Here is a 19390-nt window from a genome sequence, read left to right as displayed (position 1 = left end):
TTTGTGTGACATTATTATTTGGAGACTCTATGGCAGTTTGGGTGGAGCTATGTATGACACTATCATTTGGAAACATTACGGTATTATTATAATTTTTCATTTTTAGATTGTTAAGAATTTGGAATTAAAAACCCAAGTAACAATAGGCACAAACAGGCACAAGTGTTGTCCAGCACCTGACCGGGCCCCATTTTAATATTTACCATGGGGCCCCATTACCTCTATGTACACAGCTGAACCTTACATTGACTGTTCTTGAGAAGTTTATTATTCAATAATGTTTAACTGGTGATTTTTTTTTCTTCTCATTCCTCCAATGACCCCGGAAGTGGGAATCACACAAAGACTTTTATTCATGACATCAGAATCATCTCCCCGGCAACACGTTGAGATGACAAAATACAGAGAGGGGAGGTCACAAGTCATCTCCTAGAACAGACAGGTTGGTTTGGGAATATGATGGGAACAAAGTATTGACATCAATATCCATCGTCTCGGATGATTAACTATGTCCTCCTGATAAGAGGTTATCACGACTAGACTTCCTGCTGTGCCCTGTAATGGGATGTATGGCTCCATGTCATGCAGTTTATAGAGGTCCACATAGGGGTCACTGTGCTACAGTTTTTCTATGGAAGCAAAATTATAGCACCAACTGTTTTCAGAGTTCTGTTTTTTGGATTATAGTGTCTCTATGTACAAGAATATAACTACTATAATACTGCCCCCTATGTACAAGAATATAACTACTATAATACTGCCCCCTATCTACAGGAATATAACTACTATAATACTGCCCCCTATGTACAAGAATATAACTACTATAATACTGCCCCCTAAGTACAAGAATATAACTACTATTATACTGCCCCCTATGTACAAGAATATAACTACTATAATACTGCCCCTATGTACAAGAATATAACTACTATAATACTGCTCCCTATGTACAAGAATATAACTCCTGTAATACTGCCCCCTATGTACAAGAATATAACTACTATAATACTGCCCCCTATGTACAACAATATAACTCCTGTAATACTGCCCCCTATGTACAACAATATAACTACTATTATACTGCCCCCTATGTACAAGAATATAACTACTATAATACTGCTCCCTATGTACAAGAATATAACTCCTGTAATACTGCCCCCTATGTGCAACAATATAACTACTATAATACTGCCCCCTATGTACAAGAATATAACTACTATAATACTGCCCCCTATGTACAAGAATATAACTACTATAATACTGCCCCTATGTACAAGACTATAACTACTATAATACTGCCCCCTATGTACAGGAATATAACTACTATAATACTGCCCCCTATGTACAGGAATATAACTACTATAATACTGCCCCTATGTACAAGAAAATAACTACTATAATACTGCCCCTATGTACAAGAAAATAACTACTATAATACTGCCCCCTATGTACAAGAATATAACTACTATAATACTGCCCCCTATGTACAAGAATATAACTACTATAATACTGCCCCTATGTACAAAAATATAACTACTATAATACTGCCCCTATGTACAAGAATATAACTACTATAATACTGCCCCTATGTACAAGAATATAACTACTATAATACTGCCCCCTATGTACAAGAATATAACTACTATAATACTGCTCCCTATGTACAAGAATATAACTACTATAATACTGCTCCCTATGTACAAGAATATAACTACTATAATAATGCCCCCTATGTACAGGAATATAACTACTATAATAATGTCCCCTATGTACAGGAATATAACTACTATAATACTGCCCCCTATGTACAAGAATATAACTACTATAATATTGCTCCCTATGTACAAGAATATAACTACTATAATACTGCCCCCTATGTACAGGAATATAACTACTATAATACTGCCCCCTATGTACAAGAATATAACTCCTGTAATACTGCCCCCTATGTACGAGAATATAACTACTATAATACTGCCCCCTATGTACAAGAATATAACTCCTGTAATACTGCCCCCTATGTACAAGAATATAACTACTATAATACTGCCCCCTATGTACAAGAATATAACTACTATAATACTGCCCCCTATGTACAAGAATATAACTCCTGTAATACTGCCCCCTATGTACAAGAATATAACTACTATAATACTGCCCCCTATGTACAAGAATATAACTACTATAATACTGCTCCCTATGTACAAGAATATAACTACTATAATAATGCACCCTATGTACAGGAATATAACTACTATAATACTGCCCCCTATGTACAAGAATATAACTACTATAATATTGCCCCCTATGTACAAGAATATAACTACTATAATACTGCCCCCTATGTACAAGAATATAACTACTATAATACTGCCCCCTATTTACAAGAATATAACTACTATAATACTGCCCCCTTTGTACAGGAATATAACTACTATAATACTGCCCCTATGTACAAGAAAATAACTACTATAATACTGCCCCCTATGTGCAAGAATATAACTACTATAATACTGCCCCCTATGTACAAGAATATAACTACTATAATACTGCCCCTATGTACAAGAATATAACTACTATAATACTGCCCCTATGTACAAGAATATAACTACTACAATACTGCCCCCTATGTACAAGAATATAACTACTATAATACTGCCCCCTATGTACAAGAATATAACTACTATAATACTGCCTCCTATGTACAAGAATATAACTACTATAATACTGCCCCTATGTACAAGAATATAACTACTATAATACTGCTCCCTATGTACAAGAATATAACTACTATAATACTGCCCCTATGTACAAGAATATAACTAGTATAATGCTGCCCCCTATGTACAAGAATATAACTACTATAATACTGTCCCCTATGTACAAGAATATAACTACTATAATACTGTCCCCTATGTACAGTAATATAACTACTATAATACTGCCCTCTATGTACAGGAATATAACTACTATAATACTGCCCCCTATGTACAGGAATATAACTACTTTAATACTGCTCCCTATGTACAAGAATATAACTACTATAATACTGCCCTCTATGTACAGGAATATAACTACTATAATACTGCCCCTATGTACAAGGATATAACTACTATAATACTGCCCCCTATGTACAAGAATATAACTACTATAATACTGCCCCCTATGTACAAGAATATAACTACTATAATACTGCCCCCTATGTACAAGGATATAACTAATATAATACTGCTCCCTATGTACAGGAATATAACTACTATAATACTGCCCCCTATGTACAAGGATATAACTACTATAATACTGCCCCCTATGTACAAGAATATAACTACTATAATACTGCCCCTATGTACAGGAATATAACTACTATAATACTGCCCCCTAAGTACAAGAATATAACTACTATAATACTGCCCCCTATGTACAAGAATATAACTACTATAATACTGCCCCCATGTACAGGAATATAACTACTATAATACTGCCCCCTATGTACAGGGATATAACTACTATAATACTGCCCCCTGTGTACAGGAATATAACTACTATAATACTGCCCCCTATGTACAAGACTATAACTACTATAATACTGCCCCCTATGTACAGGAATATAACTACTATAATACTGCCCCTATGTACAGGAATATAACTACTATAATACTGCCCCCTAAGTACAAGAATATAACTACTATAATACTGCCCTCCTGTGTACAAGAATATAACTACTATAATACTGCCCTCCTGTGTACAAGAATATAACTACTATAATACTGCCCCCTATGTACAGGAATATAACTGCTATAATACTGCCCCCTATGTACAGGGATATAACTACTATAATACTGCCCCCTATGTACAAGAATATAACTACTATAATACTGCCCCCTATGTACAAGAATATAACTACTATAATACTGCCCCCCGTGTACAAGAATATAACTACTATAATACTGCCCCCTATGTACAAGAATATAACTACTATAATACTGCCCCCTATGTACAAGAATATAACTACTATAATACTGCCCCCTATGTACAAGAATATAACTACTATAATACTGCCCCCTATGTACAGGAATATAACTGCTATAATACTGCCCCCTATGTACAGGGATATAACTACTATAATACTGCCCCTATGTACAGGAATATAACTGCTATAATACTGCCCCCTATGTACAGGAATATAACTGCTATAATACTGCCCCCTATGTACAGGGATATAACTACTATAATACTGCCCCTATGTACAGGAATATAACTACTATAATACTGCCCCCTATGTACAGGAATATAACTACTCTAATACTGCCCCCTATGTACAAGAATATAAATACTATAATACTGCCCCTATGTACAAGAATATAACTACTATAATACTGCCCCTGTATTGAGTCTCCACTATTCTTGATCATTGTGTGTGAAGTATATGAAGCAACCAGTGGAGCAGAAGTAAGATGGGTCTTTCAGTTATCTAAGGTCCGGGGTCCCGGAACTCCATAAGCCTCTATATTATACCCCGGATTGACAAGAATAAGTCCATTTTGTTTCCTCCAAACCTTCAGCCAGTAAAATATAAGAGATAGAAAAACATAGCTGTTTGTCTACAAAGCCGGCCATTGTGGATGTGTCAAAATCATTAGCTCAGTGGCATGTATTCTGCAAGCTAATGCTCCGCACTAATTCCTTCCGGGACGGCTTGTCTGTAGAACAAATGGAAACCAGACGGAAGAAGGTGGCGGGAGCGGTGGGACCACGCTGATCGTAACGCACATGTCCCTGTCCACCTCCAATGTGAAAGCCGCTGTCTGTTATACTTGACCTTGATGTTGACCCCCACTACGGCATGGAGGTTGTTTTTTCTCATGACTACCAACAATGGTCACTTTATGGACTTTATTGGTTATTATTTTATGGTCCCCCAAACCAAAACCACTGCACTACCAATGTCCTAGGCAGGCAAAGGCACCCTATAAGGACCACGTCAAACAAACCCTTACATCTCAAGTTCCTGCTGGACTTTTGAGGGTGGAATGTTCTCGACAAAGAACTTAAAAATTAGAAAATATCATTTAGATGTAAAACTTCTACTTCTACTTATGGAACTGTATCTCCATAACTTTTCTTCTGGAGGCCACATGGTCAACCTTCATCATTGTAGGACCTTAGCCATTGTGATCTAAACTGCTGGGTACTGAGTTCTTTTCTTCGTATGGCACTGTATTGAGACACATTGGGGGTCATTTACTAAGGGCCCGATTCGCATTTTCCCGACGTGTTACCCGAATATTTCCGATTTGCGCCGATTTTCCCTGAATTGCCCCGGGATTTTGGTGCACGCGATCGGATTGTGGCCCATCGGCGCTGTCATGCATGCGACAGAAATCGGGGGGAGCGTGGCCGAACGAAAACCCGACGGATTCGGAAAAACCGCCACATTTAAAACAAAAAAAGTGTTGCGGAGCTTGCACTTACCTTCACTAGGAATAGGCCGGTGAACTTGAGTGCGTTCCGATGCTCTTCAGCGCAGCAGAGCCACCTGGTGGACGTCGGAGGAACTGCCTTAATGAATCCCGGCCGGACCCGAATCCCCCGCAGAAAACGCGACGCTGGATCGCGAATGGACCGAGTAAGTAAATCTGCCCCATTATCTCCATAACTTTTCTTCTGGAGGCCACATGGTCAACCTTCATCGTTGTAGGATCTTAACATTGTGATCTAAACTGCTGGGTACTGAGTTCTTTTCTTCGTATGCCACTGTATCCAGACACATTGTCTCTGTAATTTTTCTTCTGGAGGTCAATTGGTCAACCTTCTATATAGTGGGCCAGAGGAGAAGCCAAAAGACAAGTGCTGTCCGGCCCTGTAGCTAGTGATCGGTAGTGATCACATCTGTCAGTCCCCATCCTAATGAATGTGGATGTTATCTCTTAGTGATATCTCATCAACTTTCTGAACCAACACAACCTCTTTATTCTGAGGCTCTTCAGTACAGAGCTTCGTAAAAAGGCTTGTACTCTCCTAGTAGCTACAGCCAAAACAGTCCCATAATCACAACTGTGTGAGAATGGGGGGGGGTTATATACTTTTTGAGATCAGTCTTGTTTGGTGAAGGTCAAAGGCTTTCCGAGACAGTTGCAGTCTGCTGTAACGAACATACAAGGATTATGGTGGAAAGACCTCCAAGTCACCTGAAATAACTCAGCAGAAGTGAGTCATTTTAACACGTTGACAAAAGGATACATTCTTTAAAGGGTTAACGGTGAGGAAAAAAAAAATAGTCAGGGCAAGTTTGGCATTTTTGTGAACAAACAGTCTGTGATCCAGAAAGATGGAGCTGCAAGATTGACAAGAACTCGATAAGGATCGCTGGGCCCACCGTAGTAGCAAACTAATTCTGTCTGCTGCAAATCCCTTTAATTTTGAGGTCGAAATATTTGTAATTTAGGGTGGGGGGGTAAATGTTTCTCCTAACTTTTTTAATTTTGATGTACAGTAATGAAACAACCAAGAAATTCAGAAGAACGGCACCACTCATGGTCTACACTATTGTAAACGTGTATATTATATACTTCCTAAATATGACTTTCCACTAACTGATGTAGGTTTACACAGGGTGCAGACTGATGCCTTAATAAGTCATCTGAATAAGGGTTGTCCAAAATCCTATTGGACAATTTTCAGGTATGATGAGAGTTTCCCCAAGCAGGATCCAAGTAACGAAGGATTATCTCACTCTAGAGCAGTGGTTCTCAACCTGTGGGCCGCGACCCCGGCAGGGGTCGAACGACCAGAACACAGGGGTCGCCTAAAGCCATCGGAGCCACGATTTTATTGCATTTTTTGGCCCAAATACAATATTCTTGTACATGATTTGGGGTCACCAGAACATGAGGAACTGTATTGTGGGGTCACAGCATTAGAAAGGTTGAGAACCACCGCTCTAGAGAACCTCAAATGTCCACTGTCCAACCCGTTGCAGATGTCAAGACTAGGTCTACTAAAAATCATATGCCAGTTGCCCATGGTTAATTTATTTTTGTCCATGAACCATAGAAAATATCTAAAAAACATACAGTTTTTGTGAAGAAGTTAAAGGCAATGAATCCCTTGAACTTTGGCCGTCGAGGTAGACTCCACTGCTTCCACACGTCCTACATCAGGAGCGAGTTGTTCTAGAAGTAATTCCAGCAGAACACCGAGCACGTAGCATTAACAGGTAAAGGCTACCAGCTCTCAGCACCTTTCACTAAAGATGTCAATTGTCATCAGTCAACTTACACAGAGAATATGAAATATGTGACCCCCCCCCCTCCCCCACCGTACACAAATACCTCAACGCTGAATCCGTGTCTGCTCAAATAACCCAGTCTACAAAAAAATGTCAATATTTCTGGGAAGTTGTCTCTTAATGATTTTATCTAAAATATCCCTTGTCTGTTAGGAAGTGTGGCCCCGAGGGTGGTTTATGTTCACCTTCGTTGAGTTGAAGTTTGGTGACTTCTTTGTTGGTGCAGGTTTGCTGTTTTTTGTGGCTATTTTCCATTACCTTTGGTATAGGTCTTTTCATCAAAAGGGAATTTTGTAAGATCTGAGGAACCCCCAATTTTTGGGGATTTGTTCATGTTTTAAAATATCACTAATCTCTTTATTGTTGACCCCCTATAAAATGAAATAGACAAAGACTAAAGCCCCATTGCTGCCCTTAGTCTTGTATTCACTTGAAAGGGACTGAGCTGCAATTTGACCCTTTATGACCAGAATTCTCTTTTTCCAGTGTCCCAGAATATCCTAAAATAAAGTTAGATACCGTGGGGCTCATTTACTAAGGGTCCAAATCGCGCACTTTTGTTGGGTTTCTCGACGATTTTCGATTTGCCCTGAATTCCCCTGGGATTTTGGCGCATGCGATTGGATTTTGTCACATCGGCTTCGGCTTTCACGCATCAGAAATCGGGGGGCGTGGCCGTCAGACAACCCGATGGATTCGGAAAAACTGCAGGATTTAAAAAATAATTTGTGTCGCAAGATCAAGCACTTACATGCACTGGGAAGAAGAAGGCGAACTTGGCGGACCTCGGCACAGCAGCAATACCTGGTATATATAGGGCTCACGAACCCGACCCGGCAGACCCGAATCCTCGTCGGAGAACGCGCCGCTGGATCGCGACTGGACCGGGTAAGTAAATGTGCCCCTGTATCTTGTGCTGGTAAAGGACCAGGTTAGTCGGTCACCCGAGTGCACTATGTTTTCAGACAAATAACTTTTGGATTAAGAAGAATCCAGAGTGTGGCTAGTTTCACCTCCAAGAAGACACAGCTGTTCTTGAAATAGTGACACTAACTATAGAAGCTCTCTTTTGGAGGATCTAACCATAGTTTTGAAAGTATGGTCAATGGGTGGTTTTTGAAGGACATGTGTTTGGCAGAAGTCCAGGTTAGCTTTAATTGACCCTAAAAGAAATATTAATAATTGTAATAAATTCTACAAATACTTACCTACGCCCCTCTTCATCTTCACATGTCATGATCACCTAGTAAAGAGAATTATAAAAAGCAGATGATGTCCCGCGCTCTGTGCTGCTAATTATGCACACCCCTTCATGACATCACCACCCTCTCCAACACTGGAGGTGTGCATAATTAGCATCCCGGAGGGCCGGACATCTTGTCCCAGGGCTGATTTTTATAAATCTCTTTTCTAGGTAATCCCGTCATGTCAATCTTAGAAAAGACAAGCGCCAGGATCATGATGTATTTGTAGATTGTTTTTTTAACTTTTTTTTTAAATGGTAGATTTCCTTTAATGAGACAATCATAATTCCATGTTGACCTCGTAAAAAATTGCCGATGGGCTTCCTTGGTTGAAGGATAGAAAGGTCTTGTATTACCATAGTTCTACCATGTTCAGCTGGTGAAGCTGACAACAGAGCCTCGCCTGTGTTTGAGACGACAACCAACTTCTAAAATTGTTGACTTCAGATATGGACTTTGAAAGCCGATCAAACCGTTTTGTGAAATTCCACTATACCAATGCAAAGGATACAAGCCATTATTTAATTCCTCCATTACACACAGCCAAAGGTCCTCCTCATTCCTCCAATGCTATCATAACTGGAGAAGATAACGTCAAAAAAGTCGAGAATGCAGTCATCTGAGCTGCTGTGAAATCTCTGACCCTGCCCTTGAGCGAGAATCAACGACAGCATTCTTCTAGAAACCAATGTATCTGGTGGGGAAACAATCTCCTAATATCAGCAGCATCAATCAGACAAGTGAAAGGTAGAAGGAGCCTTCAAAGATATCTCTACCTTCCCAACAATTTTTTTTCTTTTTGAAGTAATACAAAAAAAAAAAAACGACTAAACTTTTCTAACAGTCTCATCAAACAAAAATTTGACCATTTTCTATCTATAAAACCCTGTACAGTCTCATCATCATTGGTGCTCGTCCACAATTATGGACATCTAGGTGTGTAACTTTTTTATTTCTGTGACGGTGTGGACAAGTAGTGTGACATAGTCTCGTAGAAAAGAAGACTTTTAACTACGTCCAAATCTTTGCATCCTGTGCTTGTCCTCACTCCACAGATTCAGTGGGTGCCGTCCCCACCCACTGTAATTTTAGCCAATAGTCAGGTGGGCAGTGGCAAGATCTTTGCTCCAGTCCAGGGCCACCTACTTGACCTTAAAGAGGCTAATCATATCAGCATACTAGATACCAAAAATATGAGTAGTTATTGCATGACGTTGGGACTACAGAAAAATATTCCGAATGCTTGAAAATCAGTGGAGTGACGTTAATGGATGCAAAAAGTTGGAGGTAGAGAAGATGGTAGAAGGACCTCTTTAAGTGAGTGTTCCTCTACTTACTCTTCATTATTTCAAAAAATCAACTTCATATTTCAGGGTAAACAAAGAAAACATGTGAATAGGCATTGAAAGACAATTGGAAATTTAGAAGAATGTTAGACCACACCCATGAGGAACCTAGAACAAAAAAACGGCGGCCAAATCAGCCCAAAAGACCAAATAAAACATAATATTAACATATACCAGGTACCCAAAGTGATGAATATTTTCATGATAGTCACGAAGTCCCATCACCCAAATAAAAAAAATTTTGTAAAAGAAAAAAATAGCAAAATTCAGCCTTAGAATCCAAAATTCTAGAAAATAAACATTTATTGAACAAATACCGAACATCATACAGTACGTAGGTAGTTGGTTTAATATACCAGTCATGGTGTGCTTAAGGTCCTGCCACTGCTGAGGTCTCATTTGGACAGACGAATGAGTAATGGCGAGGGATAAGGATGTTGTCATAGCTAATCTATAACCTTAATCTATCAATTTTCTGCGACAAAGCTCCCGTGTATTGGTCAACACTTGTGCTCTCCGCAGTCATCCACCGGGGCCAGTACATATCGCTTCTCTATTCTGCTCCGTAACAAAATAACAAAAAAAAAAAATATTCAAATATTTAAAATTTAGGACCCCCTCAGTAGCACAAAATAGTATAAAAAAAAATAACATATACAAGATTCATTGTAAGTCAGACATCTATAAGTTTAACATTTAGTAGGGAATTAAGACACAAGCTACCCGTTAGTGCTCAGAATTTGTTCATACTATTAAAAACATAAATTAATAATTATAAATTTTTGTTTTATGTTCATTAGAATAATTCCAGTGTGACTGGCAGGTGATACAAAATTGAAGGCATTTAGCTAATAGTTGAGATTTGTATTATAGTTTATTCCGTTTTTTGGTCCCTTCTCAGCAGTCCTACAGTCCCGTCATATTATTTTGCGACCTTTCTCTCCCGCTCCTTATTTTTAGACTTTTTTTTTTGCAAAATGTATAATTTAAAAAATATCTACAATATACCCCTCCAGCGTGAAAAGGTGCAATGCTCCCCGGTAGACTTGGGAAATCAGCAATGAACAAAGCGTTCCCTCCCTGCCTGTAACAAAAGGGTCTAATTTTCTTAATAAAAGAAAATTAAGTGTGCAAAATGGCGCCATAGTGGTCCTGTAACGCGGGTTTCTGGGCACCGCCGTGCTCTATTTGCAGGTAAAAACTTCTGTCCTTTCGCTGCATGTGTTGCACTTGACAAAACAGCACCAGTGAAATTTACAGTTGCACTGCCATACTTTGGTGTACTGGTGGGTGTTGTATCCACGACCGCAACACATGAGGTCACAACCATCAACGTGTGGGGAGGTGCGGTTACAAAGCCGACCCTGGGTCCCCACGCTCCCGGTGGCGCTGTCTTCCTCGCAGTAGTTTGGAGAACGCTCAATGTACACCAAATCTGTATCCATGGGCTTCTGGTAATTTTTTACTTTTTTGATGGTGAGGAACGTTGGTTGACGTAGCCGGTGGGCCCTCACCACTTCCACATGGACCGCGTCGTTATACTTTTCTTTTAAAATAAATCCAATATCCCGAAATTTGGGTAAAGTATTCCAACAGGTTTTGGTGGTGCAGCTTCCCGAGACCCCGTGACATTTACATTCCAGCTTCATCTGTTCTTCTAATACCTGGTTGGGGGGGAAAATATATATATATTATAGATAAAATCTGCATAAACCTCTGAGCGGTAGCATATTGGTATTGGTTCAGCACATGCTTAAGTTGGATAGTACCCTATATGGCAGTCATGGTGAACCTTTTACAGGCAGAGTGCCCAAAAAACAGAAACCAACTTATTGCTTCCTGCTCTGTTACAGCTTTCAAACATATCACCATCCTGAGGACACCAATACAGTATAAAGGAGACATTTTGAATATTATTGTAGCTTTCCTACAGGGTCCCCTGAACAGGAAGAATTGTTGGGCCAGAGCAGGAGCTCCAATGATAATCCAGCTCTTTCCACACCTTCCCACTACTCCTACAGGTAAAGGCAGCCAGGCATTTCCTTGAGTACCTCTGACTGCAGAAGGAGGCCTCGAGTCCTGTCTAGTGAACTCTGTGCTGGAGGGGACAGCCTGGGCGCCAACAGAAAGGACTTTGAGTGCCACCTCTGGCCCCCGTCCCAAAGGTTTGCCACCACTGCATATGGTCTACCATATGGCACCTCCAGTTAATGGAAAATCTGTGCCAGGATAGACACTGTGAAAAGTCTTGATGAGTCATGGTTTATGGTAGACACATGTGAAAGGCCCATGAGGTTAATATTAGGTCACCCGTAGATAAGTTGGGGTTTGGCTCTTCTCAAGACTAGGTCCCTGAAATGTGTTAAAACATCCATAAATTGCCCAAACTATGCTGTGTCTAATTACCATTTATGGAACAAGTTTTGGATTCCCAGGCCACTAGGTCTAATGACAGGTGACAGGTCATGAGAACCCTCACCCCAATCTTAAATTTGTTTGCTTTCCAAAATTGTGCAGACTCATTGATAGTAAATGACTAAAATACCACAAAATGTTGGTAGTCCCTGGCCATCTCATGGTGGTGTATGGTCTACTCCTCAACACGTTCTTCGGGTGACCACTAAGGGGCATGGACAGATGTTGTGGGCAAGCTTTGTGGATCATATTCGTATGAGCTCTCTGATAAGTAAGGGCCCTAATTCAACCATATCCTAGCACTAATTCTTCAGTAAGAGATGCTTTACATTCACCTTTACCCAGAAGGAACCACAAAGCTGGTACAGGATTTCTAAGCCGTAAGCTAATACTTCCAAGGGTTTGGCAGCTATGTCTTTAAGATTCCTTAGAAAATGATGCAGAATGAGAAAATATCAATACCAGGTTTGGCTTGGGATACAGCCTTCCCACCTCTGGCCGCTAGCCAATGTCTATATGGTTATCCAGGTTTAGTGGTGGCTGCCAGGGAGCTCCTGATTACAGACAGAAAACCCATTAGCTATGGTGACCTCTTCACAGATGTGTTCCTCACATATCAAGCCCTCACACGCAGAGATACACACACTGCTCCAATGCACAAGGCACATTTCCATCCTAATCACCCTGCCCGAGGCTGATGTACGCATGCCGGGTGCCCAAATAACCATCTGATATGCAAATAAGGTGTGAAGTCTGAACGGTGATGCAAGAACGCAATGTAAGGACGTATACTATGGTATGTATCTGTGCTGAGTTGGTCAAAAGTAGCAGAGCTTAGGCTTTAAGGGGTTTTTTTGAACATAGAAAACTGAAGATATATATAGCCACCTGGCCATGACTCTTCCTAACACTCACTAGCCCACAGCACCAGTGCATTGACTTATCTTCTTCTCGTGGACTGGGACTAAATCATCCATGGCCACCGGTTGGAGACCCCGGTCTAGGGGGTGAAGAGGATGAGAAAACAGACTTGAATAAGGGTTCCCAATGGTCCCTGTTGACCACTTAAAAAGAGCACATCTCTCTCTCTGGAGGACACAGCTTAATTGATTTTAATGGGAAACATGTCATACTTTTTTCCACCTGTGGGAGTGCTACAGGAAAATATAACACCTGATAAAGGGATTTCCTACTGTTCTTTAAATTGCTCTGTGATTGTAGAACTATATCATGGATTGTTGGCAAGAACTTACTGTACCTGCTTATTTGTATTTGGCCGCCCTGATTATGGGATGGGATGGGGGGGGGGGGGGGGGGTCACATTCCTGTAACAGATGTTGACTGCAGCAGAATTTACACAGCCTTTTGTATCTGCCTGGTAGACATAAAATAACAGCCTTCTGCTACATGTCAATCACCATTATTATGAGCTCAACCCTCGACTAATAAAAAATGACATGTATGCGAGGAATTCTATCCCGAATTCAGCCGGGGCGAGCTGCTCCGTATAATTATCCATCTTACAAATCTCCAGACACCTTCTATTGTAATCATACAGGCATTATTAACGGCCTGCGGTCTATTCAGGCAGGTACTTGTCAGCGGGGGCTGCTGATTGGGTAAGAACTTGTCTATAAATTTAGTTGACAGCAGATAAACCACCAGGTAGCGCTGGGGCAGGTGGAAACGCCTTGGGCCAACGTGGAGAGAAATGCCACCTAGGAAAACATAAGCAATAAAAAATTCACGAGACGTTTTATAAGACAAGTGGATGTCACAGTTTACAGATTCCGCCGGCTGAGTAATAGCTCCGCTTTCCAATGTTGGAAAGATTGCGAATGGTTAAAACAAGAACGGTTATAACTTGGGGCCATTATCCCGAAGACCAAATGCGCCCAAAGTTCCTGGATCTCGATGTAAAATCTCAGTGCCCTCTTTTGTCTACGTGGGGGGGTGGGGTAATTGGGTCTAACCTGCCAGCCGTTCCAAAATTTTCAGCCGTTCCACCTTAATGTTCTATAAAAGCCTAACAGAAAGTGCCTGTTCCCACTCTGGTTGGACTACAGTCCATTGGTTGGGCTTAAAATTTGCATTACAAATGTAGCAAACTATGTCTAGATATGTCAAGACGACATCTTGGTCAATGTACAGCAAAAAAGATTGGTGTCAACTCTTCTCCAACCTCTAGAGCCTGATGTCCATTGATGGAACAAGGGACCTTGGTAGGCTGAAGGCTAAAATAAGCCTAAAATGGGCCTAAAGGGAGAAATCATTTCCCTGAACCCATCTTATCAGCTGGATCTCCACAAGGAGAACGAGCTCCTATGTCCTGACTCTTCCACCTACATCCCTGTCAGAAGTTCATCAGCTCCATCTCACTAAGCGATGAGGTCAGCACGGGCACATTCTGCAAATATCTGCTCTACGCACCGGAGCAAAACAAGACCGAGGTGTAAATTCCACTGTCCAAACCCATCACACTACGTCGGTACAACACGGGCCATTGTTTCGGTGACAGGTTTACACCGTCACAACACTAATTGTGAAGATGAGCCTGCTCGCTCTAGGCAAATGATTGGCATTCTCTCCGCAGTATTTACAACCCTGCTTCACCTTTCACACCCACCAAGCTCTGTCGGACATTTTTTAGAGGGATAGTTAAGTAATTAACCCCTTTCCTGACCATGTAGTTTAGTCTTGTAGTTTGAGGTTAGAGGTCAAGGGGTCAGGTTTGGGTGGTCTTTTGTTGACAACAGTTTTTTCATACGCACAGATCACCTTAGATGCCCTAAGGGGCCTTGGACCTACTTAAGGTCCTCTAGTTGGTATCCTCATCTCTTGGCCAAGTTGGAAGTTAGTTACTGAGATCATCTCTCGCTCCTGTCGGTCCTTGGAGTGTAGGACCTGTCCTGTCCTACAGTAAAAAGATAATTAATTTCATATGGAAGTTATTTAAAACTTCAGTGGGTGCACTGCATCATGGCTGCTGGCTGGAGTTCTCAACAGGAGGACACTATGTGATCATCTTAAAATCCATGGATACTTTCAAAAGGAAGGCTACGTCCATAGTAGAGAACCTCTTTAGATTGTTGTTGTTTTTTCACTATGGTGGCCAGAGTTAGATGTACTTTGTGCCTCAAAGTTGTCCTACTACATGGCAAATTGAAGCAAGGGATTTACTGTATCCATACAATACAGGTATTTGACAAGGAACTTAGGAAAGTTTGAGATAATTGGAGTATATAAATGTTTATCATAGTTATTGGACTGGGATTCCTTGGCCCAACCAGCAGATGATTCTGAGGGACCACCTGCAACATTTACAGAACATGCATGGTTATCACTGTACACATATGGTACAAATTACTAGGATTTTACAACGTTTCCAGGTGCGATTGGGACCTGGTTTTGCACCAAAAAATTGTATCCATTGATACTAAAATATAAGTAACTCAAAGTTACTCAATATGACCTAAGGAACTTAAAACTGCACACAAACCATCATCTATAAGGTGTAATAGATGACTTGTGAATCATGCCGTAAAAGCTAGACCCTAGTTGTTGGCTCCAAAGTAGGGGATATCTTCTGTTGGACCTTCAGGTCCATGTGGTAGTGGAAGCTTACTATTTTGTCAGATTCTAGGCCCAATGGAGGATGTTCTTGTACCTTGCCAAGTGGACCTTGGTGGACAGAGTGGTTGTTTCAGTATTCATTAAGTCATGAACAACCCAACGCAAGGATTTTTTTTCGTAATGTAAACTATAACTATAGCTTTCAGATGAAATTATTATCACTTTTTGGGCAAGCATATATAGAATGGAGAGAATTTGGAATAGGTTAAAATCCGTAGCCTAGCTATAGTGGATATAATGGTTGACAGTCAAAGCAGATGACATAGCAGACATCTATATGTAGGTGGGGGTCCCGTGATAGATTTTCCATCAGAGACGCAAGAGTTACGCTTCCTGTTGAACTTGATGGACTTGAGTTGTTTGTTTCAACCTCACTATATAATTGTGTAAGCCATGCGGAGTCAGCATAAGCTGACTTCTATCAGACCGCGGTGTAATGGCCCCCTTGGATATGCCAAAGACCATCACGTTTTACTGTTCATGATGACGGAAATATTAACCGAGAAACAAACTAGGTAAACCATATGAACGGAGTCTAGGCCATGGATCCAGCCAATTTCTATCAATAAAATTTATATTATTTTTCTTTGTGATCTATATGGCGGTCTTCCAGTCACTGTGCGCATGCAGCCAACCCAACTTTCGTACAGGAAAGTCTTCTAAGAACAATAGACAAAGAAAGAAGCCTGCAGAATACAAAACTGACCTAACCCCCTATAACAGTGGTGGCGAACCTATGGCACGGGTGCTCACTGTGGGCACTCAAGCTCAGCACAGAGTTCACCAGACAGGACTCAAAGAATCTAACTGCAGTTCAACACAAGTCAAGATTTACTCATCTCAGTGCTATTTTAACCCTTTAATCGCCAAGGAAGTATCTCATATGTCCTCACAGGGAGGCATCTCAGTGGCCAAGCATGGATGAGATACATCCTGGAAAATAGGAGCCATAACTTTAGATCCCTGGCACCTAGAATCTCTTGGCAGCTTGGGACTCAAGGAAAAGCGAGAAGGTCTGGAGAAGACCAGAATATCTTTGAAGGTCCTCCGGCTGTCCACACAACTCTTCCTGTACAGCGGGAACCTGGAGAGAAGCTACAGTGATAGTCCGGATTTGCCCTCCTGCTTTCAATTGTATTAGTGTCCTTAGGAGGCTGGTAGGTTAGGAGAACATTTCGACAAATAAATAAATGACCGCTTATCTTGGCACTTTGTGATAAATGTGTGGGTTTTGGTTGTAGTCTGGGCACTCGGTCTCAAAAAGGTTCGTCAACACTGCCCTATAATGTTCTCTTTAAAGGAGGCCTACAAGCATCCTCCTGGTCACATCCCTGATCACTGGGATGTGCCTATCAACCCCTCTATGGACGTAGACCACCAGTGGTGTTCTTAACTACTAAATTATCACCCTAAAGGGGAAGCCTTAAACACATCTTGGCTAAAAACCTAAGGCATATCCCTCGAAAAAACATGAGGTTGATGGCCAAGTCAAGGTGATTTATCTTAGTAGACCATGGAGATGGCAAAAATTTCTCTCATATCATCAACCAAGAAATGTAACGTGTTTACCCTGATCTAGAATACCTTTCTTCCACATTCGTTGTTATGGAGGTTCATGAGCCGCCGGGCGTTCTTTCTGATTTCTCTGGCATCCACAAACTTCCTAGAGAATTCGATGCCGTATTTGATGTCGGCAGAACATCCTCCCCACTTCCAGCCCTCCTCCTGATTGTAGTACCCCTGCTTCTCTCGGTCACAGCCACAGTTGCTGAAATTTCCTTGGCTGCAGGCGGAGGTCACGGCATATGCTACCCCAGCGGCAGTGATGGCATAGGTGAAGGCGGCTTCCCTGCTACCTGTAGAGACAGAACAGAAAAGTGTCCTTAAAGTGGAAAGTAATAAAATACTATAAGATTAGTCTTGTAAATATGATCAAGTAGCCCAAGCAAAAACAGACTGCCAATTGAGGCAACTCCTAATTGAAATCAAGGAAACCCCATGATTGGTTCCACACTGACAGAAAACATGGGGCCACATTTATCACTTGTTTTTTCTGTTGTTTTTGCGCCTTTTCGTTTAGGCGCACCGTTTTTGCGCCATTTTTGCGATTAAACGTCAAATTAGCCGCGCAGCTAAAATAACCACCTTTCCCTCATCTATCGTTCAATTCCAGATGTTTTGCTGCGCCTAATGATATTCATCACGTGCGACTTTTGCATTTAGGTGCAAAAACGGGCGCAAAAACACTCCAGCCCGAAGGTGGCGTTATCTGAGAAGAAAGCACTGAGCCCCTTTGCAGAACAGCTCATTTCTAGCAGCAAAGCTCAGCCAGACACTGGTACATATAATAGATACATTAGATACATTACAGACAGGAGCTGCAGACTCTATTTACAGTTCATCACCTTCTATTTACTAAATATTCTGCAGAATCCTGAGCTCACAGCAAGAGCAAGAGAAGTTTGCACAAGTTTGCAGAAGTTTGTAGATACTACAGACAAGTGTCCCCCATGTAATTCTGCACAGTATCTGAGGGGGATATTGTGCAGAATTACAGGGGTGCAGCAGGAGACCAGCACTGGGGGATCCCCTCCAGGAGAAGCCCCTGCTGAGGAGGTCACTGGGTGCAGGGTGTCACACACCTGGGTGCTGCTGTGAGTGTTATCTTCATTCTGGGCTGTGGGAGAAGCAGAGAGGAGCTTGTAGCAGGATCACATGTAAGTGCCCGAATCTAACATTGCGCCTAAACTGCGCCTAAACTGTGTTAAAGGAAAGTGATTAATAAGAGGCAGAAAATGTACTTATCACAGATGGTTGTAGCTTGTGATAATTCTGGCAAAACAGTGCGCCAGAATTTAGGCGCAACTACTACACTTAGGCGCACAAAAGTGATAAATGTGGCCCATTGTATTACAATCAGAATTTGTGCTCCTGATCTAAATTGCTTGTATATCAAAGCAAGTTCTCCCATAGGAAATCATTGAAACGCTGATGATTGGTTCCACAATGACAGAAAACCTTGCATTACAAGCAGAATTTGTGCTCCTAATCTAAATTACTTGTATATCAAAGCAAGGTTTCCCATAGGAAATCATTAGTTATAATTTAGTACTACCCTCTTTATTTCTTCTACTTCTTCAATATTGTGTTATATTGTGTTATAATTTTGTGAGAGTGGGAAGTACAGTACTGTAGAGATTAGGGAGGGCTCACATAATGCTTGTATTATGAAATTTTTCTAGTAAACAAAGTTACAAGTTTTTCCAAAATGCAAGCTTCTCCTTTAAAACGCTTGCCGGCCAGGTTACTCGTAATCCGTAATCCAGGTTACAGCCTCAACCAAAATTGGGGGTTCAAAATGGCTTCCTCTTTTGCATTTCATACACGGTTCTAACTACAACTGGAGACTAATACTAAATTTTTCATTTTTTTTTTACGTTTTTATCCTGGATACCTATAGGAGG

At 41.1% G+C, this 19390-nt stretch overlaps 1 protein-coding gene and 1 long non-coding RNA gene across 3 annotated transcripts in view; one reads left to right on the top strand and one right to left on the bottom strand.

Annotated features, from left to right (window-relative positions):
• The first annotated feature begins 370 nt into the window (after nucleotides 1–370).
• LOC140128869 (uncharacterized) lies at nucleotides 371–8760 on the top strand. Its single transcript, XR_011855162.1, has 3 exons — nucleotides 371–442; nucleotides 7054–7216; nucleotides 8703–8760. It is a non-coding gene; the product is annotated as an uncharacterized lncRNA (long non-coding RNA).
• A 1403-nt stretch (nucleotides 8761–10163) lies between these two features.
• The window catches only part of WNT7B (Wnt family member 7B), a 102172-nt gene continuing 92945 nt past the window's right edge, over nucleotides 10164–19390 (bottom strand). For both annotated transcript variants that reach the window (XM_072145303.1, XM_072145301.1), the window contains exons 3-4: nucleotides 17511–17782; nucleotides 10164–11542 (exon numbers count right to left, since the gene is read on the bottom strand). In XM_072145303.1, the coding sequence (XP_072001404.1) occupies nucleotides 11063–11542; nucleotides 17511–17782 (752 nt within the window). In that variant the 3' untranslated portion in view covers nucleotides 10164–11062. The remainder of the gene's footprint in view (nucleotides 11543–17510; nucleotides 17783–19390) is intronic.

Source organism: Engystomops pustulosus, chromosome 4, assembly GCF_040894005.1.
Source record: "Engystomops pustulosus chromosome 4, aEngPut4.maternal, whole genome shotgun sequence".
Taxonomy (NCBI): Eukaryota; Metazoa; Chordata; class Amphibia; order Anura; family Leptodactylidae; genus Engystomops; species Engystomops pustulosus.
Note: the sequence above shows the minus strand (reverse complement) of the source record. Positions and strands in the feature narration are given on the sequence as shown.